A 27,878-nucleotide genomic window follows, 5' to 3' on the forward strand; every position below is an offset into this window, starting at 1 on the left:
TTGGATATGTGGGTATATGCAGTATTAATTATAGGATTGATTTGCAACGCTGAATCAAGGTACCTCTACACAAATGAGTTGGGTTTTTTCCCCCCCCCCCATAAACCTTGTTGAGTTTAAAAACTTGTCATTAGCATGTTTTTCCCCTCTTGCAGAATAGCTGTAGATGGAGGATCTCTTTCATTCATTGTATTTTGCTGCCTAGCACCAGTAATCTTGATACCTTAATTTTCTTTCTACTTGATTAAAACTGCATGTGTTTAAGAAGATGATCTTTTGGCATACTTCCATTGCATTAACAGTGAAATTTCCTTTTATACATGACCACTGTTTCAGACCTGTGCAGCTGCTATAACAGATAACTTTTGTTTTTAATTGAATATTTCAAAACTGTTCCTGCATAACTATTTTACAGATTTTTTCAGACTAGTTATAAAACTTATTTTAAGTGTAATGTGCTAAAGCCTTCAGTTTAAAGTAGTCCACTTCAAAATTCAGTGTAGAAAAGTCAATGTGGTAATGCATAGTAGTTACAAAAATTGCATCTGTCCTTAAAACGCTGTTTTGTTTGAGTGATGGGAGTGGTTGAGAACTTCCTGCAGAGCAGATAACTTCTCTTTTTGTAAATATTCAAGTATTTGATTCAACTGATTATTTTTTTATATATACTTGAAACTTCTTATTGCTCTAATGCTCATACTAAAAAGCTGATTCTCTTGAAATCATATGTTTGCTCTTTGCATATTTATTGGCTCTTTGCATATATTAGACTACATGCACTACAGTCTGTCTTGCCATTGTCTGTTGAAGTGCAGGTTTGATCCAGCCAGTATAGAACTAGCTCTATAGGGGTGAGGAGGACTGTGCTGTGTATCATCCTTGATTGTTCCTTCAAGGAGCATTGCACTGTAAGTACATCAGAATGACAAATTGATGAACTGCAACAGTATCTTTTTGTCAATGTTCCACATAATGCAAATGCTGTACTTGTGTGATATTATGTTGGAATACAGTGCTGGTATCTTAGGAAATCATAATTGCTTCTTAATTCAGAAACATAGGTTTGCTTATATTTATACATACACATAATCTGAGTTTTGTGGGTAAGTATTTCTGAAACTTTTAGCAATAGCTGAAGAAAATCATGTTTCTGTTTATCTGAGTAAGAGTTTCTTTCATTAGTACTTGTGAGACAGCTGTCATTCAGTGTTTTTAAAGTATGCATATCCTAACATTGAAGTCTTTGGAACCACTTGTTAGACAGAGTTGTCTTTGTCTCCAGATAGTTTGCGGATATGTAGTGATGTAGTTATGTTTTAATATAATTCTGTAACTGTTAATTGCTTTAATTTTTGGAACACCATGTTGTTGCTTTGAGAATAAATTTTTTTAGGGTGGCTGCACAGAGAAGTAAAAGTTAAGGCTTGAAAACTGAAGTAGTTTTTTCAGGTAATCAGCAATGTATGTATTGTGCTGTAGAAATAGAAGGAATTATTTTTATCCCTTTTAAAGCTAGGAATTTGCTGGTAGCTTGAAGAAGGCTAGGACAGTATTGCTATCTTTAGTGTAGGGTATTAAGTTTAGTAGTTCAGGTATTTTGCATGGTATTTTGTAGATAACCTTGCAGAATGGTGCATTTATTATGTACTAAACTGAGCAAAATTAAATTCACTGGATTCTTTATCATTCACAAAATGGAGGCTGTTGATTTTGATTCATTTAAGGTATAAAATCTTTATTAATTGCAAACAGTGCAATTATTTATACTTCACAGTGCCTTCCCAGACCTTCCACCTTAGGTTCTGCTGCAAAAAAGCAACAGGTAAGCACAACCTAAGGAAGTATATAAATTAATATATTTCAGTACATTAATGTTGTCCCTGTGAGATCTTTGTGGTTGTGTATTGAAAAGCAATCTGCTGCTTCCCCAAATGCATTGTTACTCACGGTCCCATCTGAGTGGAAAATCTTAAGTTTTTAAACAACTGTTTATATTTCTAGGTCAATATGTATTTTTTCTTTTTTCCTTTTTCTTTTTTTTTTTTTTTTTTTTTTTTAGAAAATATTATTAGATTGCAGTAATTGAACTTGATCAGAATAAGTAATTTTTGTTATTTTACCCAAATAGATAATTATTGCAATTAAAGAATCAAAACCTTTAAAATGTGCAGGAATTGCTTTGGTTAGAAATGTCAACAGCCTTCACAAATGTTTTTCTAATAAGAGGGCACTATTCCCACTTAATCTGTAAGACCTGAATATAAAGAATGACTTCTTGTTGTTATCACTGAACTTCATAACTTGTCTTACAGTTATAGTGTGTTAGTGGAGTTTGCTTATTCATACTTGACATGGTAGGAAAAGAGATTTTGGAGTGTGAGATAATTGTTTTAACTGAAAAAGCATGAGCACCAGTTAACAGTACAGCAAATAATATTTTATTGCTATAGCAGTCAGTGTATCCTGTTTCTTGATATTTTTAACTGAATTGCTGAATATTTTGATAGTATAAAATGTTAAATGTCTTGCAGATGGTCTGGTACAGGTTTTTATTCTCAGCTTTTGTTGTTGGTTTTTTTAGCTTAACATAAAGCAGCATCTGTTTGGGTTTTTGTTCATTATTCTGGTTCTAAAATGTGCTGCTCCTCTTTCAAAAGTCCTGCTTATCTGTACATCAAAGAAAAATATTCAAAAATACTGCCTTCATTTTCACACACAGTGCTGAAGATGCTGCAAGCACCAAATCATAGCTCATAGAATCAGGTCCTGAGATAGTTACTACCAGTAAAGAGGAATCCTTTGAGTGTATGCCATTGGTGAGCCGATGAGCATGGACCATAGAAGGGCTCCATGTAGAAGGTAAAATTGGCAAAAGCATAACAGATTTGAAATGTATCCCATACATAATGATACAGGGTATAATTTTTGTTTTGATCACTTTTCATTCTTTAAAGTATTCTTTGTTTGACCATTAATGTTCCATAATCTGTTAAAGTTTTTTAAACTGTGATTTAATAATATAAACCATCTATTTTACTTTATATTCTTCTAAACAGTCAAGCTAATTTTTGAACTGAATTAATAGTTGTGCTTCAGTTTCTCAAGCTACTTAGTATTTCATGTGTAGCTTAACATGTAACTTCATTTTTGACGTGAGAAGAGGGTAGGTGTGTACCATTTGGATTTTGATACTGTGGATTTAGTGTGGGGGTGAGTCATTTGTCCACTTCTTACATGGTACTTTTTCCTTCACCTGTTATTCCTGAAATATCTTGAACAGTCTTTCAGTTGCTAATTTAGCCTGTGGGAGGAGATAGTGAAGAAAAAGCCAGTGTATTGGGATGTTGCTAGTGTGTGGAAGGTGAGATGTTCTTCTGTGTAGCATTTGAGGTGTATTGGTTTCCAGCTTTTTCTCACTGCAGGGCTTACAGGTAGCATGCTGGTTTGTGCAGAGCATAGTGTTCCTTTTCTTTTTCAACTCTTGTCTCCAAACTCAGAGTTCCTGGGACAACAGTAGATTATTGGAGTTACCCCAGTAGCCAAAAAGATAACTGGACTTGTTTAGAAATTGAATGAACTTGTCCAAAAGGTGTCTTGAAATGTTTCCTTCTTACCTCACCCATCACTGCTTAGCATCCCACAATGAATGTGAATAGTAAGAAAAGATTGAAAAGCAAGCATAATGTTCCAAGTAGGAAAAGAATTTTCGGATCACTTTCTGCAGCCTGTACTTTATTAGGACACTGAATAAAATACCGGGTGGATGCTCTTTAGTGTGGCTTAATTATAAGTCATCTGTTTCACTTGTCAGGCAGACAGGATCACAGTTCACTTGCACAGCCTATCTTGAAGTATTTCATCTTTATACTAGTGATATGTTATTGGATGGTAGAAACTGTTTCTCCCCGTTTCTTTTCCAAAGTAATTCTTAAGTTTTCCATTGCATGCTAAAAGCTTTTCCATTTTGCTTTTTTTCCGGAAGTGGGGGGAGGAAGGGAGGACTGGGCTTTTCAGAAAGCATACAATTGACAGGATTCCCTCTTCCCTAGTAATAGCTTATGAAACTCTTGTGTATGCACAAATATTTCTCTTGCGTGCATGTGAAATGCCTTTTCGTCCTGAGAAAAGTGTTCTCTGCAGAAACTACCCGTGTGTAAACAGAAGATTGGCTTTAAAAGGCAACTGTGATGGGAACAGTGTCTTAGGGAGATGCAGCTTGGACTTGAGGTAAATTGAATGCTTTACAAAAATGTGGTTTTGAGCTTGCATTGACATTGTATGTAATATGGGTACACATTAACTGTATAATGGTTTTTGTATGGTTTTTCTCAATAAATGTAAACTGATGAATAATAATAGCAATGCTTTTGTCTTTTTTATGCTCCTATCCCTGCCTTTGTTAGTTTGAAGTAACAGCTTCAGAGCAAAATTATTGTAGGAACTGTACTTCTGTGAATGAACATCACCCACAAAAAATGGAAGTAAAATGTTTATGTGGTTATTCAAAACACCATGCAGCTCATTACCATTTTTTAATGAGGTCAAAGAGTGCTTTCTTTGTACAGTTACCTGCTGCAAGTCAGATTCAGCCACAGGAGAATTCTTGTTGAAATGACTGCATAAATTTAATTTCCTGCAGCTTACCTTGCCTTTATGTCAAGGCCTATACACGAGTACTTTAAAATGTGACCTTTTTTTTGTAAAGTTACTCCTGAAGCTTCATCTCAATTGTTCAGATGGGTGTTAGCCGGGTGACATGAATGTTGATGTCAGGAAGTCTTAGAGAAAAGCAGTACAGCAGCCTTAAGAAAACAATGTTTAGAGAACTGGCAATAAACTTACTGTATTAAGATTGAGAAAATAGGCACTTCATGAAAATATTCTTCTTAAGGCTTTTTTTTTTACCAGCTTCAAATACGAGCCAATCATAGATGTCAGCACCTCTTTCTGTGTCATTTAATCAATGAAAAAAATCACAAGTTTTACAAGCAAGTACTTTGAAGACTACTACAAACCTAAAGGAGATTGTTTTTATTTGAGATTATCGGTTGCATAGGTTGATTGGAGCAGAACATTTTCAATGCAAGCCCATTTTAAAACAAAAGACGTTGTGCTGCTTGAAACAATGGTGAGCAGTTATGTCATCTTTTATTCTTTAAAAATAGTACACTTGGGTTTTTGAAAATCATCAGTAAGTATTTTCTTTGCCAGTTCAGTGCCTCTGGGATAAGGTAAAACAGCTTAAATATTCAGTGCTCATGCAGGATACACCAATAGGTTTACACTACTACACAAGTTCCAGATCCTGTATTCAGCTTTATTGTTATGCAAGAGTTGGTCTTCAAATGCTGGAGCACTATGGTAATTCAGCTTTTTTCCTTCAGTTGATCTTTCATACGTTGATTTTTTAATTTTTAGCCTTTGATACTAGTTTTTGCATTGAGTAGGGAATTCTCACAATTTGAAAGGTATATTCTCATCTGATGCAGGAATGACAAATTAATGCACATCCTTGCTTTCTTTAGTTGGCCCCATCAGAGAAAGAGATGATGCAGTAAGAAAGTTGAGGGGAAGAAAGATTCCAGCTAAAGTAGAGCATTAGTAGTCATCAGCTAGAAAACAGAAAAAGGGTTAAGAGAGACAGGAAGTTAGATTTGCGTAACAGGAAAGATGCCAGAAGACTATATGAGATATAGGCAAATTAAAATGCTAGCTCTTACTTTCAATGGTGAGAATACAGGTGCTAGCAGCTGAGCCTCTGTTGTTGACTGCTTTACACATATATTCCCCTTCATCTTCTGGGAAGGTTTCTGGCAAGTAAAGGCAGTAGGTTTCTCCTCTTTCAATATATTGATAGTCCTCAGAGTCCTGCAACATTTCCCCTTCAAACCACCATGTAACTTCAGGTTTTGGTTCTCCAGTAATTTTAACTGTAAATCTCACTGGCTCGCCGTCAACAACTGATGTGTTTTTCAGTGACTTCTTGAACCAGGGAGCTCCAGATCGAGCTTGATCCTCATCTTCACAAGTAGAACCATTAATAATGCTTCCCTCTTCTTCTTCTTCCTCTTCCCTTTTCTGTTTTAAAATAAGTTGATTTAAAACATTAAAGTGGTAATAGCACTATGACTGATAGTGACACATGTTTGATTACACATTACTGTGTTTCTGAGAAGAGGAAATTCCACTGCCACCGGCAGTAAAATGCATTTTAATGAGAATGCTGGAATGTTGGTGTAAAATACAGGCATGAATGTCAATTCCATTTTCAGACTATGTTAAGTACTCTACTGCAAGTGTTCAGGTTGGATGGAGCTTTGAGCAGCCTGAACTACTGGGAGGTGTCCTTGCCTACATCAGGGGAGTCAGAACTAGATGATTTTAAGGTCCCGTCAACCCAAACTGTTCTTTGATTCCATGTAGAGTATGTGCAAACACCAAAAGCAATTTTTTATTATTTCAGCAATTCCTAGCACCTGCTAAAAGAAGTAAACTATTCCTTTTGTATCTGGTAGTGTTGCCCACAGTGGTAATTAGAAGCTAAGTTAAATGACTCAACTGGAGAATATGATTTTGTAGTTTATACCTTCTGTAATGCTGCATCGATTTCTTTTTGTTCAAACTGCATGCGTAGTAATTTCTGTTCCTCAATCCTCCTCTGCTCCTCTTCTTCTCTGGCTCTTGCCATTTGCTCAAAACGAGCCTTCATATTTACTTTGTGAGTAAATGGAGCCTCAGATTTCGTGGCTGGTCTCACATCTACGTCATCATCCTTGGGAAATAATAATTAAAAACACAGCTTAACTATTATTTTGCCTTAGACATATATATGAAAGTAAAACTAGTTTTGTGTTCTCAGGGATTTTTTTAACTGAGCAGATCCACACAGAGACCAGTTTTTTTTTTTTTCAAGTTTGAGTGTAGGGTAAGTCTTGTAATAGTTCATCCAAGAATAGGACAAGATTTTTGCAAAAGTAATTTCAAAAATTATATGAAAAAAAATATTCCTAAAGTTTTATATAGAAGTTGAGCACTTCTTGGCAATTGTAAATCCTCAGTGACTGGAGTATTTTGCCATGATGTTAGCGTGGGTTTAACACATAAAACTGTTGACCTTACAAAAACATTGAGTCAGTCATTAAATTAAAGACTCACAAATAGGACAGACTTTTGAGTTGAAGCTGAAGTGACTCCTGTGAAGAAGAGCCAGAATGAAGCTCAGATCAGGCTTAGTACTGTTAAAGTATTACATTTCATCACAAAAGTTCGCACTGAGCTTATGGATTACAGACAACTTTGCAACTGATAGCTTCATTTCTTGGGGTTTCCCCTCTGAAAAACAGAAGGTTCTGGTCTGAAGTACAGATAAGTTAAAGGCACCGTCTTCTGCTCTACCTTGAGGAGTGAGTGTACATGACGCAGACTTGATCTTCAAATGGTACTGTTTGGATTTGATAATTGAATTTTTTATTCAGTTCATGTAGTGGAGAATGAATTAAGAGTTCAGAAGGAAAAGCAGTTCAAGTGATGATTAATAGATAATTCTCAGATATGTTTTAAGCCCTCAGACTGACAGGTTTCAAGTTAAAATGCTGAATTTTAGGGCTTTGAGCAGAAAAGCAGAACTCTGCTTCACCAAATCACCAATAATAAAATGCTGTTTCTTAAGGGATGCTGAGGTGTGCTATCCTTAAGCATCCAAGGGAGGGAACAGGAAAGAAGAGAAAACATAATTTTGGAGACAGCAAAATTTGATGAAAGCAGCAGCATTGTTCACTCCTGGATCATTAGTTTGCTGGTTAAGTAGATCATTAGCATGCATAGAATGCAACTTACCTCTTGAAATTTTTCAGCTTCCCTTTCTCTTATTTCCTCATCCATTGCTCTTCTCTTTGCTCGCTCTTCTTCAATCTTCTTCTGTATTTCTTCTTGAGACAATTGTCCTATTTTTTCAAACTTGCTTTTTAAGTTCTTTGCCTGAATAGAACCACTTCTTTTTAGCTTTATCAATTCTTCATACTCTTTGCTTAACTCAAAAGTTTCAGACTCTTCTTCCAGCTGTTCAGAAATTGCAGAATGTGTAAGATGGAAAATGCCCTCATATGATGTAATTCAGTACATTACAGTTCTGTTACTTGAAATCAGTACAGAGACCTTACCCCTGTATTTTATCTTGTGATGAATGCATTTGTGTCATATCTCAACTAGATACAGATTTTAAAATACCTTGCTTGAATATGCCATTTGTTCAAGGGTTACTGTCAATAAACTGCCCTCCATGGGTTCAGAAAACCAGACACAGACCAATACAAAAAACTCACCTAGAGTCCAGAATTCACCTCTACTTGCTTGCAATATGATATGCAGTAATCCTCTAAAATAACAGCTGTTTTGTTAAAAATAAAATATTGCCTTTTCATCTTTTTCTAATTCAATGAAAAAGTAAATGACATTTCAAGATGTCATAGCTGGAAAAGAAAGGGCAGTTGTGGATCCTGTAGTCAAACCACATGGGAAACTGTAATTACTGATCTTTTTCTACCTCCTTTTTTGACCTCTGACTGATTGTAAAGATGTACATGCATTTTAGCTGGATGTCTCTGTCTCTCCCTGCTTCCCCAGGATAGGTTGAGAACATCACAAGCTAGAGCCTTTACTACTTGCTCGAGCTTTGCAACAACAAAAAAAAAAAAAAAAAAAAAAAAAATTAATGCTGTTCTCTAACATTCAAAAGGGAATAATAAAGAATTGCCACCCACAGCCACACTGAAGTGTGAAGTTCATCAGTGTGGTGTTTTAAACATTTGGCATGTAAAGTAGATTTTTGTGTGTGATTTTTGAAATCAACTGTGCCGGTCTTCAAACCCTTGAAACACCAATTAGAAAAAAGTTGAGCCCACTGTATTTTTCTCATTAGGTAGCACAGTATTTCTCTAAAGGAAAAATAAAAAATTTGCCCTTTTTTACTTTGCTTTTGTATTGTCTTTTGGGAACTAGATATTTCTGTTCTCCCAAGATCATAATTATAATCTCATCATTTTAGTTACAGTCCAGAATTTTCAGAAATTACAGCAAAACCAAATTACAAATTTGTAACTGTACTTACTTCAAAGGTGGCAGTGGATAAACACATTTTCCTGGTAGATAATTATAAAAAAATGTCATTATATAAAATGTTTTACAAATAAGATTTTCTATTTTTCTTTCTTTTTACGTAATATTGAATGTATTAACTTAAAACTTCTTTCAGAGAAATTCTTCTATCTGGTCTTAAACTTTTAGTAATGAAGTGATAAATTTTATTTTTATTCAGAGCATGCTTAACATATAGTTTGATGTACAAACCTCTCCCATTTCTTGTCTCAGCTGTTGAAATTCTTGCCTTTCCATTTCCAACTTTTGCCTACGCTCTTCCTCTGTGCGCCTCTTTTCTTCTTCCATTTTTTGTCTCAGCAACTCCTCAAAATTAATTTCCAGTTTACCAGGTATGAGAGATTCTTGAGAAAAGGTTTTAAACATTTCTGGTGATTCATCATCCAGCACCTGCTGGAAATTCAGAGCATTAATTATATCTGTGATGAAATCACAGCATTGTTCAGACACTTCTGGTACACGAAGATAAGAAGTGACTCCTTTGTCACATCTGCCCCAGCACAGACAGGTGCACTGAGCCAGCGTGGGCATTCCTCTAATGGTGTGGGAGGGAGTGCTTTGGGGGTTTGTATTTGACTTTAGTTACAACACTAAACTTTTATGATGAAGATTAGGTGGTTTTTTTTAAATGCAGTATTTTCCCTCTGCAGGGGAGGATGCCCTCTAAATGCACCTTTAGCACCCGAAGCCATTCATTCTTGTTTACTTCAGACAAAGTGTGTTTAAATGTCATTGCTCTTAATGCTGAAGTACATTTATCCATAATCTTTTTCTAAAGCAATCTGAATTATACTTGTGTTCTAAAGCAGTATTAGTATTCCCAATAAGGATAACTGAACAGAACATTCAGAAGAAACTCTTCTTTTTGCACAAATTGTTTATGTTATGTGGCTAGTTTATTGATTTATGCATCCACTAGCAAGGGTTTCCTCCTTTCCCTGTCCTCATCTGGCTTCAGAGCAGGGTTAGGCTTGGTTGGCATTAGGAGCAGCTGGCCTGTCTTTTAGACTAATTTTTAAGATAGCAGAGCCTAGGAAAGGCAGTTTTCTTTATTTCCAAAGCAGCAAGTGCAAGAACTAATATTTTATCAGACTGAATGTGTTGAAGTACTAAAATACGAAGCTGAACACAGAAAAGCAGCCAGTAGTGACAGTGAGTTATACTGGAATTGTAATGTAAGTTTATGAATAAGAATATATGTGCATGTAACTATATAAACTTACTAACAGAGATTGTCTTAACAGGAGTGTTCTGTAGGTAAAGGTGAGGTGAGGTCAAGCACTGGTCAGGTACTGAACTGGGGGGTGATGTGGCTTTTGGCACTGTTTGATCAGCACAGGTTTCAAAAGCCTTGTGGCAAACATGGGAGAGCTCAATGTGCCCTCAGCTGCAGGCTTTTCCAACAGCCCTAATCAGTCAAATGGTGAAATAATTAAAGGAGCATTATTTCCATTTGAGAAAGTGCTCTGTCTTTATAAAGAGACAGAGAATTGACATTTCTGTAGGAGCCTTTGGCACTACTTATATTTATTGCTGCTTACTGCCACTGTAACCCGCACCTTTCTCTGCTGTTGGTGTCATCTTGGTTCACACCACACTCTTGACCTACTTGGCCCATATCCTCTTTATTTGCCACAGCTCTTTCAGTAGTTTTTTAGTCCAATCCCACTCAAATTCTGCTATTCACTACAGATTTCACTGAGATTTTCCCTCTAAGCTTTCAATTGAACTTCAGCACCACCATTCCTTCCATTCTTCATTTGTTTTGTGTAATATGAGCAGAGCATATTTGTTGAAATTGTGTTACAGAGAAGTGAAGTCAAAAACCAAAACTGATCTCTTTCCTATAGTGACAGCAATGCCTATCGTTTTAGAGGCTACCCATAACTAAGTTAGCAAAGCAACATGAGAGTCTCTTGCTGGTGGTGCATTAGTTCATGAGCTCATCACTTCAATAAGATACCAAACCTAAGTGACCATGAGAAGCATCAATTCAGAATTTGCCCACAAGAGTTCAAAAGTTGTGTATGTGAGCAAGCACTAACAGCTGTCTATATTTCTGACTTACTGAGTTATGAAAAGACAGCCACCTTCTCCCTGGTTAAAAACCACAAAGATTTAGCTCAGTTGTGTGATGCACAAAACCCCTGTGGTTAGTTCAGTAAATATTTTAGCCCAATTTTGTGAAATTAGACCATACTTCTTTTTTTTCTGCAAAGTGGAAATGGTTGATAGTGAGAAACATTCCTGTAACAAATCATAGTTTGCAGTGTAGTCAACAGGAAAAGGTGGGTTTTTTTGGGGTTTTTTTTGGGGTTTTTTTGGGTTTTTTTTTTTGTGCTAAAACAGGGGGTTTTTGCAATCTCTACCAGAAAAAGATTGATGGGGGTGAAAGACAACTGCTTCAGTGTAGAAGTGATCACACTGATGCCGGGGAGCATGGAAATAGCACAAGGAAATGTGAAATAAGGAGATCCAAAGGGAGGTGGCATTTGTGTTTTCCAGCCACAATACTACCATTTCTACCACTTCCAAAACTAAATTAAAATGAACATTGAAAAGTTCCTGGAATAACAGTTTAACGTTCATTTTTACTGCCTTTGGAAGAGAGGACTATATTTTTAAACATTTTAGGACATATCTTCATTGCTGCTGCATTTTGTAGCCGTGGGACATAAGGAACACAGAGTTATATTCTGTTAGTAGTAGAAAATGTAGTATTCATATTCAGGATGCTGCTTAACAGAAAACCTTGAAGTGCATAAATGCTGAAAATATATTTCAGTAATTTTTTTAGTTACAGACCACTTTCCCTGCAAGTAGAGCAGTCACAGCCTCTGTGCTGCATCTGATGGATTACACCCTGTTTTATCAGATTTTTCTTGCCTGGACACTTGAGTTTAGGTTCTTGCTACACTGAGGCCAAAAAAAGTTTCTCAAGAAAGCAGGGAAAAAAAGCACAAGCATATACATTCTATGCTTCCTTTAGTCCTCTACTGCCTTTTCATAAAAACTGTAATGGCAGAAGTCTCCAGTAGCATTCTTTCGTTGGATTGAGGGTTTTTTAAGTGGCTTTAGGTTCTGTTTTCTTTCTTTGGAGATACTGACAGAAACTATTTTTCAATATAGTATCAAATATAAATTCACATTGTAGCTTCTATAGGTAGTCTTTCAGCACAGGTCTTTGGCCCAATTTCCAGGCAGAGAGAGCCCTGCTGGCAGTATCACTTCTCATACAAAGTTTTCATTTCTCTCCCAAGTAGTGATTAAGAAAATGTTACTGGGCATGCAGTTGGCCTTTCCCAATTCAGCCACAGAGGATATAGGAAGATGCTACCAGATGCCTGGGTTATTCCACAGTTCTAGACTGGCAGGTCCTGCCCTCCCTTTTTAAACAAACACTGTTTCACTAGTTTATATAATTTAATGCTGTATTTCCTGATAGCCACCAATAAGTAACTGGCTTATACCCAAAAACCCTGCTAAATCTTGAAGTGGTTGGAATAAGTATGAAGACCACAGTTAAAAGCTCTGTAGCCACTATTTTTTTTAAATATAAATAGTAGTTGCCAACCTCTGAAATCAGGCATCTTTCTGTGCTTTCAGGTATTGTATGTCAGTCCTAAGCCCCTTAAAATTTGTCTCCAGTATAATCCTAACTCAAATTTTAGAAGTGCTTGCATATGACAGAAATCTGTGTTTGTCAAGGGAAGATAGTATTGCAAAGTGTTCTTATGGTAAACACCACAAGTTATTTTTTGTTTCTCTGAACAAGCATTAAAAACATCAAGTAGCAGAGTTCAGCCTTTTAATTTTTTCTCCCTGAAGAGCCACAGATGACTGGAAGATTCATACTTGCAGTGAGCATTTTTCTACTCTGCCATTAATTGTGCTTTAGGAGTAAGAGGTGACTGGTAGACACCCTGTAGAGGTAGAGGAATAAACTTGGAACGATAAAAGAAATTGCTCTTCCCAAAAAAGCCCAAAACAACAAAGCCTCCTTGTGGAAGCATTTTGCTTCCCAAGTATGTTGCATCTAGTGTAATATTACCCACTGGATATGATATTTGGTTTTGACTAAATTATCTGAAATCCTCTCTAGGCTGGCTGTGAGGAGGGATTGTTCTCTGATGATTTTTGGTAAATGAATTTGACTAGTTTACCCCAATACCTTATAATAAATAGTAAGGTGAACTAATTCATGAAGGAGTTGAAGCATGTATTCCTAACTCCCCCGAGTTTCTTTCCAGATTGGGATTTATGTAAAAATTAAATTTGTGTTACACCAAAATGCCATACCATGTTCTTCCTTGCTTCAGCAAATGCTCTTTTCTCCTCTTCTATGCGTCGTCGTGCATCCTCTTCTGCTTTCCTCTTTTCCTCTTCCCTCCTCTGTCTTTCTATCTCCTCAAAACTGAGTCTGAGTTTACCAGGGCGGAATTCTTTAACAGCATTTTCCGATTCTTCATCGCCACCTTCATTTATCTTAAGAGAATAGGGAGAGAAAAACATAGGAAGCACTTACCCAACAAAATATATTCTTTATAGCAAGTAAATACTCCATTCCTTTCTGATCTTTTGTAAGTACTGTTTTCTCCTTGGGCGAAAAAAATGCATCAAGACTTAGGTTCCTGTGAGAAACATTTTAATCTTTTTTCTAGCCAGGGGAGCGAGAAAAGAAATTTTCAGTATCCTACATGTAGCTTTTATAATTTTTAAAAATGTGTTGAATGTGTAATTCAAAGAACAATGTGTAACCAGGAAGAGGCGGAACAGTTAAGTACATACTTTATGGTCTCGTTGGATCATTTACTGTAAATCACTCTCTATTCTCTTTATTTACATCATTTTCATAGATGTTTATACCATCAAATCTTTTTGTTTGTATAGAAATTGCTTTCATCAGTTCACCACTTAAAGAAATGCTGTACAGTCTTATAGCAAAACTGAATCAGTTAGCATTTTGCTATTATTCCAGACTGAGATTTTTGTTTCTTTTATTTTTAGACATTTAATCATCACTGAAGAAAAGGAATTGAGATACTCTGATGTCCTCGCTATAGCTTCTCTCCAGTGAACACTTACGTGCTAAGAGAAGCCTGTGGTTTGTAAGCTGCAATCAAGAACCCCTTTCAGAGGACATCCCAGAGTACTTTATCTCTTCATGGAGGAAGTGAACTGGGAGCTGTCAGAGTACTGATAATCCAGATCTCTATACTGTGAGCGGCCCTGGGACTGGTATATGGGGTAGCCCATTAAGGGAATTAAGAGAAATCCTTATTTGAAATTTGTAAGGGGAAAAAAATTGAAGAATTTAAGGAAATTAACTGCTGAATTCTTAAGAAAAATGTTTACTTTCAAATTTTGACAACCACTGGTCAGCAGGTACAGCTTCATGTTAAAAAATTCTTTTGATGTGGAGAATTTGTAAATTATTTCATATTACTTCATAAATAAATGCATAAGCATAAGGAAAGGAAATGTGAACTAATCTTCAATTAGAACACCTAAGTGACTTCATGGAGTTCACTTTCCTTCAGTTTCTTCTCTCTTCTCCTTGACTAGAATCCCTTGCCCCAGACAAAAAAGAAAAAAGTGCATTATTGATATAATAGCAAGGTTATTGGTGTGAAACAACAGTGATTTATTGGAGGTGGAGATGAAAAAGTAAACTACAGTTTGGGTATCTGCCTAAACCTAGAACTCTCTCAATATGGACCAGTTGGGAATTTGTGTGTTTCAGCTTTCTAGAAGTTCTGTATTGTTGGTTTTGTTTAAGTTTGTTTCTGTAGAATATAAATGTCTTGAATGGTTTTGAAATACAATCAAAATAGTGATCTAGAGCTGTTTTTCCAAGACTGTTCATGCATAATTGTACTCTGTTAAAGCTAGCAAATTCCTATAAATAATATTTTCCAGGTTTTTATGCAAGATTAAAATCTCATTTCTTGTTAATCTTGTTTGTATGTGATTTTGTATGTGAATTAAGGTCACAGTGATCATGACTATACAGGGGAGAAGTATTCAAATACAGAACTTAAAAAATGCTATTGGAGTATGGAAAACTAAGGAAATACAGAACTAATCTATATGGCTAGGTTAATATTAAGTGTATGATTCCTTCAGTATGATCAAAGAACAAACTATAGTGAGCTCTGTTTATAGCTGATCTAACTCTGACTTATGTTAAAGAACACATATGGAGGCAGCTTTCCAAGTAATATATAACAGGATCTGTGGGCTGCATTTCTGACAATTTGGGGGACTTCCTCTAGTAATTTATAGTATGTTGTTGTTTATATCAGTACATAAAAAAGAGCTGATCAGTCTTTTTCTTTTTTTTACCTTTCTTCATAAGAGAAGAGTTGTAATTGATGTATATTTCTATCACATTTACAAATAAATATGAGGATAAGAAACAGCATTCTGTTACTATGGAATGTTTGCATCAAAAACCAGTTACTGAACCATCTGCAGCACTACTTCAGAAGAAAACAGACAGCCACTCATCTTCTTGAAGGCTTTCAGCTTAAGATACTACAAAGTATAGATAAAAAAATCAAGTTGCTGACAAAATCAAAACACCTGTTATTTTTTGGTTTACTAAAAGAATGTCTAAAGCATTATGCCAGTGTGGTTACTGAGTTAGAGCAAAGGTCAAAAATGTCTTGCAAAAACTCATTTCCAGGCTCTCAACAGCTTGAAATAAAGATAAGGAATAAGAAAAGAGAAGAATCACATACAGGAAAGAACGTGCAAATTGTGTACCAACATGAACAAAACGTGTGCTTACCATTCTCTGCCGGGCTTCTTCAAAGGCACGTTTTTCCTCTTCCAAACGCTGCCTTGCTTCTTCCTCTGCTTGCCGCCTTTGATTCTCCTGCCTTTGTCTTTCCAGTTCTTCAAATGTGACTTTCAGCTTACCAGGAGACAGAGGCTCTTGAGTTTCACTGTTTTCATTTTCACCCTGTGTAAGGAAAATGAAGCAGTTGTATCTTAAGGGAATAAATATCTATTATATCGGTTTTCTTGGATGACTGGTTTACCTGGACAAATGAAAGGCACTTGGGTTCCTTAAGGAGTTGGTTTTGTTCCTCATATTTTAGCTTCATTTCTTCATCCTGTGTCTTTCTTTGTTCTGCTCTCTCCTTTCCTGTGTTCTCAGAGATTATTTTCATCTTCCCAGATGTCCTGGTGCTTTTTACAGGCACTACTGTAACTAGCAGTGAATCATCCCCTTCCTGTCCAAAAATATATTTATTACATTTTCATGAAACTTGACTTCTAGGTAGACTCATTTCTTAATGAACCTGTGTGCACCAAAGCTTCCAAAAGATTTACTTGTATTGAATATTACCCACAAGAATAAAGTCATTAGTTTTCTTCTAATATCTGAAGAGTATCAAGAACTGAATTACATTTTAAACCTAACAGCTGGCAAATGCCTTAATTTCTTTATAGATTTTCATTAACTGTTAGCCATAAAAACTCAAGGTTTGGGAAAGAACAGGTGTAATTTTGAATACACAGCAATTGTAACCACACTCTACTTCCAGTTTTATATTTATTATGTAAATTATAATAAACTGCAGCTGGAATAAGCTAATAGCTCAGCACAGAAATATTTAATTTGTAATTTCTAATATGTAATTTGTCAGGTACAGTAATTGTTTCTTGAAGGATGTTGCTGCTTCAATTCTATTTTTACAACTTATTTGCCAAAATATAATTTACCTATATTTTCCCTCCTGTCGAATAAGTTAAAACTGATGAATTTGCAGGTTTAGTTTTTTTCTTTCCAAAACTGTAGTAGGAGTGTGATTTTCTTGTGTTAGTGAAAAACAATAGGACCTTTGGACCCAGCTTTTTGAAATGAAACATTTATTTGCAAGACTTAAAATCAAAACCCATATGGTATATTAGTAAAAAAAATAACAAAGTTAACTGAGTGAGGTGTTCAAACATCTGTATATTGTCAGAATCCCCCTTAATTTCAAGTTTAAGGCAAAGAGCTTTTAAGATCATTCTTTGCAGAGCCAGAGGACGTAAAAGAATAATTCCCAGTTTATATAAAATAATTCTGGTGGCTTTGAATATTTACATTTTAAATGTTTTTAACTAACCACAAAGTATTCATAGTGCAGGCTCTATGTTCATAGTTTCAGACTTCAGTATGTTGACTTCAATTACAGAGATAGTTCCATATACATTAAAAATTTGTTAGCTCCTTGGCTGAACTTTAATTAGGTATTTCTGTTCTGTTTTCTAAGTTTTCCCAACCCAAATTACAATAATAAAACGAAGTGAATAAAAATGTAGGTGAACATTTCTTTAAAGAAAATCTGATTACCTCAGCTGCTGATTCAGTTCCCGTATTGTTAAAGTCATCAATCTATTAAATGAGAATTTCATATGATTACATTAATTTGGCTCTTTGCCTTAGAGTTGCAAACATAGAACTGGAAATTCTTTTTGTATCAGTGATATGTATGTAGCACATAAATTCACAGAGCTGGTAATGACTGAGGCTCTGTTGGAACACTTCAGATAGGTCAGCTTGTCGAGGAAGAGGCAAGAAGACATAAAACATCCCACACAAAGTCTGCTAAAGCATTCTCAACACAGTGCTGAACCAAGAACAGTACTTGAGATGTCCATTCTTCATTTAAACATTCCAGAATCGTATCATTTTTTTTTTAAATCTAAAGTTAAGTCATTGATCATTTCTGTTTCAAGTGACATTGTCTTCCCTCAGCTCCTGAAAAAAGCCTAATGCTGTGCTTACATCCTATGCTGTGCCTATGTTATGGCCTAAACCAGACATACTTTTTAAAATTCTACATTTCTGCCTTGCAGGGTAGATTAAATATATACTAGATACAATGCAAATTAAAAGTAAGGTTTTAACAATGTAAGAAGTTCTAGTAGAAAAGACTATCCAAAAACTGACTTCTCCTCTAGCACTGCTTTTCATTTCTTGCAACAAATTAGAAACAAAATTAAGTACTACTATGATTTGGTTAAACAGAAATTTGCATATGTTTTTAGTTTATCATTTAAATGCTTACTCTCACTGCAGTATTTGCAGCACTGAAGAAAACTTGCAAAAGGTATTAAGTTTGATATCACTTCAAAAATTCTACAAAAGACAGAATTTGCTTTATTGGCATCAATAAAAGTTGAAGTCTGGTTATATATTTTATACATATATATACATATATGCACATACATACATATATATATATACATACATATATATATATATATATATATATATATATATATATATATATATATATATAAAAATATGCATGCATGCAATGATGATTCACAAACTGGCAAAGGAATAAACTATGACCTGGATCTTCATGATTTATTACTTTTACTGCATTAGTGTTGTCTCATTTTTACCTGTCACTGATGTTTTCTTACTACTTTGTGCTTGCCATAGTTCATGTATCACTGAGCTCTGTTCACTAACTTACAAGGACAGGTTGTCTAAAGTAAGAGTTGATAAAATACAAGAAACATTTTCAAATTAGTTTAGTAAACTTCTATGCATATGACACCAAAATTTGTGCCTGGTTCCTACCAGGTTTATGCCTGCCCAGTTTCATCTGCAACTCAACTTTGGAGCTTACAAGAAAATGGTTACTGTAAAGAAATGAAGACTGAACATGATATCTCACTTCCACCCCACTGAGCATCTCCCATGTAAATCTCTACTATGAGAACTCTTAAGATCAAATCTTTCTGATCAATACAAAATGTTTTTAGTGTTAATTGTTTACAATTACATCCTGACTGTTGTGATCAGATTCACACATACCTCCTGTGCCTTTTTTGCCAATTCTCTTTGAATTTTTCTTTTCTCAATCATATCTTGTTCAATTCTGCGCTTTCTTTCTTCTTCCATTCTTTTTCTTTCTTCTTCTTGCCTTTGCTTCTCCATTTCTGCAAACTTGCCTTTAACGGTTCCTGTGGACATGAAATGCACAGCTCAGCAGTTCCATCGAACACTTATCCAGGGAATTCTGTGGCCTTTTAAGTCAGGCCTCTCTTACCTATGAGCTTTGGAACATAACCCTTTTCTGTTTTAGACAGTTTGGTGTCATCATCTTCATCAGATCCAAGCAGTTCTTTCATCTAGTTGGTGAAACACAGAAAGTAAACTGTCTTTATAACTTAAATGAAATCCCAGTATTATTGTCTTCAAATAATGTGAATAGATTTTCAGATAAAATATTAAATATTACAACACAAAATATTAGCAAAGAAAATAACCTCCTGCTTTCTCCTGTTCCATTCTCTCTCTCTAACATATTGTTCTTTTCTTCTTTGCTTTTCATCTCTAGATCTCCTTTGATTTCTTTCTTCCCTTGCTTTCTGCATAGCTTCAAATTTATCCTTTACATCACCCTTGTGAAGCTTGGGCACATAGGACTTTTGGACGGGTTTAGATGAAGAAAGCAGAATCTTGGTGAAGATATAGAAGAAATGAAGATAAGAAAAAGAAAGTTGAAACAGATGGACAGAAATATTCTGATAGATTGGATTAGAAAGAATGTAAGAACATAAAACAGAAGTGCAATTGATATTATGAACTTCATGCCATGAGCCATCATCAGTTAAGCATCATTGTATTTGTTCATAAATAGTACAAATATTAAAAAGTCCAAAACAACATTCAGCATTATATTAAACTATTAAATTATGTACAGATTTCTATTGTTGCTTTCAATCTTAAGCAATCACCAAAGAGACTCTCTGCCCTGAACATTTAAAAGAGATATAAAGACATAGATATATAATACAATACATATGAGAGTTTTTCTGCCATACTTCGACAGCCATCTATAGTTTTTAAATAAAGAGTAGTATTTTTTAATTTAAAACTTGCAATATGCTTACTTTTTCAATATCTAGAAAAGAACAGGAGCCCAGAGATTTTATGTTAAGAAGTGCAGAGATTGCTGGACCATCAGGGCTCTGATGCTGATACAGCAAATGGACACTTCTTTGCCAGTGATTACTCTGTGGGTGTCCAAACACCAAAGGTTCCCACTTTCAGAACTACTGTGAAGTTTTTTTTCTTTTTACAGTGATAACAACGGGAATGTTCTCAATAAAGTAATACTGAGAAAACTGGCTAAAAACATGCTGTGTTTTACATTTTTCCACCTACACCAGAAGTTTTTGTTCCATCTACTCAGTAAGTCTATGTAGAAGAGGAAATATTTGAAGTAGCCTAGTATATTTACATTTTAACATCAGATGTAAATGTTGCCTAGAATTTCGCCACCAACATTTAAACCTTCTTCATATTTCACCCTCCTCCTTCATGTTTTTCTAGTAGGAACATAGTTCACAGAGTCCATCAAATCTTAAGCTACTTAACAAATCCCCTTTCATTGTCTAAAAATAATGGCAATACCAGCAGACTTCCAGTATAATTGTATTTTACAGTTATTTGTAATTATTACTTTTGCAAGCATCACTTGTAAATTATTACATTGCCTTGATTACTTTAAAATTGGTACATACCTCAGTTTTCTGTGCAATGTCATTCATGGTTACTGTATTGTGCTCTGCACCTGGTATGTTTAAGATGGCTTTCAGTTTCTACCTGAAAGAAACAGTTGTAGTTACATTCCTTTCTTTTCCTTTTAAATGATGCTTTAACCATCTTCCTGTAAATAAGTTTGCATAGGCTGAAATTGATGTATCACAATTTCACTTGGTCCGCTGGGGCTTTTGAAGACATGAATAGGTTCTAAGTATGCCACGGTAATTAAAAGAACAAGCTTATGATTCACTATTCATGCTCATAACTCCTCTGTATAGTCCTAGGTATTGGGTTCTAATTTCCATTTAAAAAAACGAACAACTCGGAGCCAGACTCTGGCTGCCCGTGCTGCTCGTTGCCAAGCTGCTGTTCCCGGTGCTCTTGGCAGCCCAAGGAACGTCCCGCAGCTCGGCCCAGCCCGGCGCGAGCTGTGAGCGGGGCTGCGGGAGCTGGGCCGAGCTCGGGCCAGGAGCCCCGGGCTCCCCGAGCCACTGCTCTGCCTTTGTGCGGCTGCGGGAGGAGAGGTGGGCTGGGGGAGCCCCTGCTGCCACAGGGGTGGCTGCATCTCCGGCCCTTCACCCAGCGCACGGGTACAAAGTGATGCTGTCCCCTCTCCTAGGACTGTTCTCCAGGGAAAAGTAGTGGCGAAAACTATGAAATGGGATAGGTAAGCCACATACAGATAAAGCATTTGTATAATTTAGTTGTCTTCTGGAAATTACATAGCATTTTTTACAAGAAAATTGTTAGAAATTTTGAAGTACACTCTATACTAGGAAGCTAACAGAAAGGCACTTTCTCTTTTTCTCTTCAGCTTCAGGTCTATCAGATCTTGTGGGAGGGAGGAAATCATGATGTGTCTCCAGTGCTACTGCTGTCTGTATTGTATTGATCCTCTGAGTCCCAGGAAAGCCTAAAAACTCAGTGTGCCAAACATGGTGCAAATAAGGGGCTCAAAGATTTTAAGCAAAAAGACTGGAAAAGCAGCTTACCACTGGAAGGGACTTCTCACTTGTGGTCTAGAGGAGCTGAAGTCAGGGATTTTCATGATATGGAAAGTTAAGGTCTTATTTTTCAAATTCGCTAAGTGTTAATTGCCAACAGATTATAAACACAGAACTATTTATGGAGTCTTAAAAATAATTAACACTGAGAGTTGTTTTCATGTAAAATCTTCAAAAGTACACCAACATCACCAGTGCTCAATGGCACTGCTGTAGCTACACAGATGGAATGGGATTCTTGGAGATCTTGGGATGTTTTTCCCAATGAAGGCAGTTACAACATACGAAACAAAAGCATTTGGCTACCAACGCTTGCCCTGATTTACAGATTCTAAACTCTTCAAATTTGGCTTCAATAGAGATGTTCTGGAGAGCACTTTGGTGTTCCCTTTCAACCAGTTAGTATGGAAAGTCACACCACTCCAACCCACTCCTTCATTTGTAGACTAATAGGAATCCAAGGCATTTCAGTTTCTCACTTGTGAACATATGAACATATAATCACTAAGTGGCAGTTCCTATTGAGATTGTTTCAGGTCAGCAAAAGCATGTTGGAATTGTGTGGAGTCTAGAAAGGCAGATAATTGCATCAGCATTCTGTAGCCTCAGGGTCCTTATAGGCTTCACCATGCATTTGTACACTGTGCAGGATTTGCACATCTCTGTAAGCTTTAGCTGACTTCTATGCATGTAAGTAAAATCACCACTGTGATCAGTATAACCTTAAAACTGCTTCAAATCTTTTAACTTCCTTATTTCTATAAGCAGGTCTTAGAGAAAGTTCTCTGTTCTTTTGCTACTCTGCTCTTTTAATGGCTCCTTCCCCACTTGGGGCTGGCAGCCTTTAGCCTTGTACTTGACATACAGCAGCTGACTCAAAGGTTTACTGCAGGAACCCATCAGAAAACAGGAATGTCATGAATTAGTGCAATCCTTGCACTGAAGTAACCTGGGACACAGAGACCTTTTACTCCTGACATGGGGCTGGAGCGGAGAAGATTCAAAGATAATCTGTCACAAGAAATTCCATCTCACCTCAACACCTCAAGGTGAGGTTACCACTAATCTTGACCATAGCAATGTACCCTGTGGATAGGGCTTCATCTTAAAGTCATTTGAAAACTGACTATTCCAAAGTCTGGTTTCTTATGTGCAATTAATTGTAAGTAGAAGATGATGTTCCTGAGTCAAGACTTTTGTCTTGAACCTTTCTGATAGTTCCAATTACCTGAACCTCTTGACAGTGGGATAACAAATCTGAAATTTTCCTTAGAAAGGCAAATGTTGGAAGAAATTTTCTTTGCAAATTCCTGCTGTCTGAATTTCGAAAATAGTGCCAGTCCAACAGGCTGTGGCCCTTCAAGATGGCAGATATGTTTCTGCCATTTGGAATACTGCCATATCTGCTATTACTTTAGGCTACTTTCCACTTCATTGGCATCACTAACTTGAATATGTTTGAAGGTTAGCCAGCTGGCTCTAAGGCATTTTGCCTCTGCAAGACATCCTACCTCCACTTCTGATGCTAAAAGATACTGATACAAAGAACCAGCACACTGCTGAACATGATACCACCCATGTGTGCACTTCCATCCCTCTCCATGGCCATTAAACCTTGAGCAGGATGAGCAGCTGGACCCTGCTTCAGGCACCCCTCAGGGCAGATGAGTAATTTCCAATAAAGACAATCAAAATATTGAAGAAAAAAAGAAGCACTCCTTGAGTTTTGGGTTGGGTTTGTGAGGCAGTGACCATGGCTTCAGGAACAACCACTGCGGACAAAGCTCCTTTGTACCTGCCTCACCACCAGGAGAGGGTCCCAGTCAATGAATTGGTGCTGAGAAAGCCCACGTGGCTACATCAGGAAGTCCTGACACCTACAAGTCGTGGAAGAACAGCGCCTTCCTCATCTGCCAATAGCTTTGCAGAAGTATGCAGTAATAGATTTTCCAACCCAAGAAACCTTGACCTACTAACTCCATTTTGAGATGAACTAGTTATATTAAATTGGCCATTTATATGTATGTATTCTTGTTTTGTATTTTCCCAGAGATCATCTAATAAAAGAAATTATTATTTTTTAAGGCAACACAAGCCTGCCAGTTTAGTTGCTTACTTCAGAAACTATTTTTCCTATTACGATGCTGTCCAATCTTAATATTCAGTATCATCTTTTCTTTCCCAAGATCAACACATCTCAGCAGAAGCTGTAAGGGCTCCTCATTGAAGCTTCCCACTCAAAAAAAAAATCCCAGATGATAATTTTGAACATAACCGTGGTCAAAAAACAAGTTCAGCTTGTTACCTTTTGCTGGCCCAGTCTCATCACTCCAGCATGCACCTGAAAATACTGTATTTTTTTTTCTCTCTACATCTTATCTTTCCTACAATTAAATGGCATATCTTTGATAAAGTTAGTCTGGTGTTATGAGTTTTATACTGAAAGTACCAGACTGCAGGGTCCCTTTGAAAGGTCTGCTCCTCAAGAAAAATTTAACCTGCATCCAGTGATTTATGGTCCTAACTCTGGAATTGGAAAAAAGAGAAAATACCACTTAACTTGACTGGCTGTAATGCAGAGAGTTCAAGTGAAAATTTAATACAAAAGCAATAATGCATAGGAAACCAGACAACAGATTAGAAATGTTCTGTAAAAAGTAAATTACTGCTTTCAAACATCTTACTCATTTACTGTAAATGGACAAGCAATCTGCTCAGCTATGCCTTGATCTGTTACGATCATAGCACTTTTTCAACTTTCCATGCAGCCTCCCTAAAATCTTACTTTGGGCAAAAAAGTCAAAAAAGAAAACCATTAAGAGGGCACAGAAAATTTGATGGCTCACAAGTCCCAAAATCTATGTCCTTAAATTTAATTAATTTCCATTTCTGAAAGCAGGTCATAGTCCTCAATTGATAAAAAAAAAAAAAAAAGTTGTGCAGCTTTAACCAGATTAAAAAATAAAAAACCTTCCCATAAATAATAAAATTTACTTTCTTTTAAAAAAATCTTGTTTTTCAGGGGCATAATAAACATCCTCACATGAGACACAAAAAATACCAGCATTTCCCTGAACTGAACACCACTCTTTACAATAGGAGTATGAAGTCAGGACTTTATAAAAAGGTCCAGTTCCTCTGTGATTTCTCCTTTCAAAGGGCCCCTGATCTCCTACTGGGTACTGTGAGTTATAAATAAGCCCTTCATGGCAGGGTCTAAGTTACGTTTACCATCTGTCTCCTCTTTGTGATCTGCTTGCAGGGAAGTCTCCATTATATAAGAAAACCAAACTGTGAGAGCTGGAAACTCACTGCTTGCAGCCAAAGCACCAAGCAGAGGCAAACACAGTCCACAGCACTGAAATATTTAATAAAATATCAAACAGAACTGGGCAGAGGAGGGGAAATGGTCATCACTTATGTCCTGCCCATAACTGCTCTGGAATGACACCACCAGTTGTTGTACCAAATTACAGATACTGAAGTAGATACTAAAATTATCATGCTTAGGAGAAGATCCTGAGCTGGCATCAACCATCAGTTCCACTGAAGCCAGTGAGTTATGACAATTAATACCAGCTGTCTAAACTTCTCATTTTGTATAAATACAAAATGCAGAACTACTTTCACTCACTTGTATTTCCTTCATTAAGCCTTCATAATTAAAGACCAGAATGCTTACCACCAACAAGTGACCCAGATAATTTTTCATACACAATCTTTTCCTCAATCTTCAAATTTATCACACTTCAACACTTATTGAGAGTCTTATTTTGTTGTAGAATACTCCTTGCAGATAGGGTGTTACTTATAAAAACAAACGTATTATAAAGGATGCCTATGTTTTATACAGCTGTAAACACTCCTAATGCAACAATGCCATCCAGCCCAACTGTTAAAAAATGTGATCACCCTTTGCTGTACAACAGGTCGGTTGATTCCTTACTGTCTTCTACTATTATGGGGTACACAGGCTCCAGAGCAAACATAGTAGGGGTTCAGAGACATAGTAGGGGTTCAGATCTGGTAATGGGGAAGTCCTGCTGGGATCTTGTGGCCCATGATTTCATGTTCCATGGTATCTGCTGATCCTAATGGAAGCGGCAGTAAATTGTGGACTGAGGTTCCCAAGAGACAAACCAGGATATTTTGCCCCATGCCACAGTTCCTCCATTCCCTGCAGTGTCACAGCAGCTGAAGATGAACCATGTGCTTTGTTGACTTCAAACAGGACTTCAGAGATCAAGGTAACACAAATGCTGGCCACGAGGTGCTACTGCAATTTGTATCTTCCCTGCTGACAGGACACAGCCTTTCTGCCTCTTCTCAGAAATGCTCTTGGCCAGCTCAGACTGAAGCAGGGGTGGCCACCCACAGTGGCCATGGCCTGAGCTCTGCCTCTGCCCCAAAGGAGAGGTTTCCAGGGCTTCCTAGAGGCATGCTGCTGCTTCTCCTTGAGCAGCCCTACCCCGGTGGTGCTGCTGACGCCTGTAAAAAGCTGCATCATGTGTACCACCTTCACCTGAGCAGGTACAGCTGCCTTCGGTGCACAGCAAGGGTCCCTTCCATTGCCTCCTGCACCGCTCTCCCAATGCCATGAGCATTCCCCGCTGCCTCCCCACAGCCAGCTTGACCACGGCACTGGTTCTGAAAGGAGTTTCAAAGCTGGATAGCCACATCAATGCTCGCCTGGCTTCTTTCGCTGAGAAAACCACTCATCTAATACATTCCAAATGCAGTCAGACAAAGTATTCCTTACTAATGTCTTAAGCCATCTACCCAGCTCTTGTATTTCACCAGACTGTGCTTTCTACATATACCAGTCATAGTCTCATACTTCTGCATGCTCCTTAATTAATGCACTTGGCCGTCCTACAGGACTAATTATAATTCATCATTTCATTTCACGGGACAATTTTATAGGAGACTTAATATCTCTTAAGACCTGAGATCTAAGGTTAAGAGTACTGTGTTTTCTAACACGCACCAATTTGCTGATTAATTTTTGAAATTCTAACATGCTTCATTAAACATGCATTTTGTTGGCTTAAAAGAAGCCCTTACCTAAAACAAACGTTATAATAACTAATTTACAGGCTGTCACAGAGGCTAAATACTTTCTTCCCAGCCACTCTGTTTTACAGCCATCACTTCAGAGTGAAGCAGAACCAATGGACGCATTCAGTATGCCGCGCTGCTGAAGATCACACCAACAAAACTGAACTCCTCTGCGTGTAGCAGCTTCTGAAAATCGGGGATTTACGGGATTTTCAGCTAACTTGTATGAACCGCACATCACTCACCGCGGGTCCCTCACGGCAGGGCGGGGCGGTCCTCCCGGGCTCCGCGTCCCCCGGGCCGCCTCACGGGCCGGGCGGGCAGAGCCCCGCGGGGCAGCGCCTTCGGTTAAACCGCTGCGGCGCGCCCGGCCCGGCCCCGCGCCCCGAGGGCCCCGCTCGGCGCTGCCGCCCCGCTCCCGCACGGCTGCGGCCGCGCCGCCCTGGGGCGCTGCCCCGGCCGGGCCCTCCCCGCCGCGGCCGCGGTGCGAAGGGGCGGCTGCCCCGCAGCCCTGCGGGCTGCGCTCGGACCGGCCGCCGGCGGAGCGGAGCGGAGCGGAGCGGAGCGGGGCGGCTCTCGGCGGCGAGAGGAGACGGCGCTCCCGCCGCGGCTTCGGCCGAAGGGCGCCGCGGGCAGCGGGCCGGGCAGGCAGCCCCGGCCCCGCCGCACGCCGGGGCAGCGGGGCCGGCTGCGGGCGGCGGGGAGGGGAGCGGGGAGCGGGGCGGCGGGGCCGAGCCGCGCTGTGCCCCGCGGCGGCGGAGCCGCTCTTACCTGTGCGCTGCCCGCGCTGCGGCTCGGGGCGCTCCGGCGGCGGGCGGGCTGCGCTGCCGAGCGCCCCTTGGCTGCGGCCGCCGCTCCGCCGCTGCAACTTTCCATAAAAGTCGCGACGCGCGCCCGGCGCCCGCATTCCAGGCGAGCCCCGCGCCGCGGCAGCTGGCCCGGCCCGGCCCGGCCCGGCCCCGGCCCTGCGGCTCGGCGCGCCGTGCCCGGCCCCTCGTTGGCCGCGCGGGGGGCGCAGCCAGCCAGCCCCCCTCCCCGCAGGCAGCAGCCCGGCCAACAGGCTAATTTTGGGCTGGAAGCAGCACCGAGCTATAAAT

The 27,878-nt window shown here is 38.2% G+C and overlaps 2 protein-coding genes across 30 annotated transcripts in view; one reads left to right on the plus strand and one right to left on the minus strand.

The window, feature by feature from the left end:
- The window catches only part of FUBP1 (far upstream element binding protein 1), a 33,952-nt gene extending 18,844 nt beyond the window's left edge, over positions 1–15,108 (plus strand). For 4 of the 17 annotated variants that reach the window (XM_068200011.1, XM_068200013.1, XM_068200007.1 and 1 more), the window contains 2 exons: positions 1,775–1,822; positions 14,161–15,108. In XM_068200011.1, coding sequence (XP_068056112.1) covers positions 1,775–1,822; positions 14,161–14,178 — 66 coding nt within the window. In that variant the 3' untranslated portion in view covers positions 14,179–15,108. Of the gene's footprint in view, positions 1–810; positions 5,692–14,160 lie in introns of those variants that run through there. The other 13 variants (XM_068200012.1, XM_068200005.1, XR_011002292.1 and 10 more) reach the window with 12 other exon arrangements.
- Positions 94–27,619, minus strand: NEXN (nexilin F-actin binding protein). Of its 13 annotated transcripts, none has more exons than XM_068199994.1 (14): positions 27,553–27,617; positions 20,698–20,779; positions 19,438–19,629; positions 19,218–19,299; positions 18,983–19,131; positions 17,504–17,545; positions 16,200–16,394; positions 15,947–16,120; positions 13,453–13,638; positions 9,346–9,546; positions 7,837–8,058; positions 6,587–6,772; positions 5,721–6,078; positions 94–5,612 (listed from the first exon to the last, which is right to left on the minus strand). In XM_068199994.1, the coding sequence occupies exons 2-14, from the start codon at positions 20,722–20,724 to the stop codon at positions 5,599–5,601; spliced, it is 2,028 nt and encodes a 675-aa protein (XP_068056095.1). In that variant the 5' UTR covers positions 20,725–20,779; positions 27,553–27,617; the 3' UTR covers positions 94–5,598. The 13 variants fall into 13 exon arrangements, with proteins under 13 accessions (XP_068056095.1, XP_068056094.1, XP_068056096.1 ...); XM_068199993.1 differs by lacking the exon at positions 27,553–27,617 and adding an exon at positions 27,027–27,155; XM_068199995.1 differs by lacking the exon at positions 27,553–27,617 and adding an exon at positions 27,027–27,046 and having other exon boundaries at positions 20,698–20,775.
- Positions 27,620–27,878: the final 259 nt, after the last annotated feature.

Source organism: Anomalospiza imberbis, chromosome 9 (genome assembly GCF_031753505.1).
Source record: "Anomalospiza imberbis isolate Cuckoo-Finch-1a 21T00152 chromosome 9, ASM3175350v1, whole genome shotgun sequence".
Classification (NCBI taxonomy): domain Eukaryota; kingdom Metazoa; phylum Chordata; class Aves; order Passeriformes; family Viduidae; genus Anomalospiza; species Anomalospiza imberbis.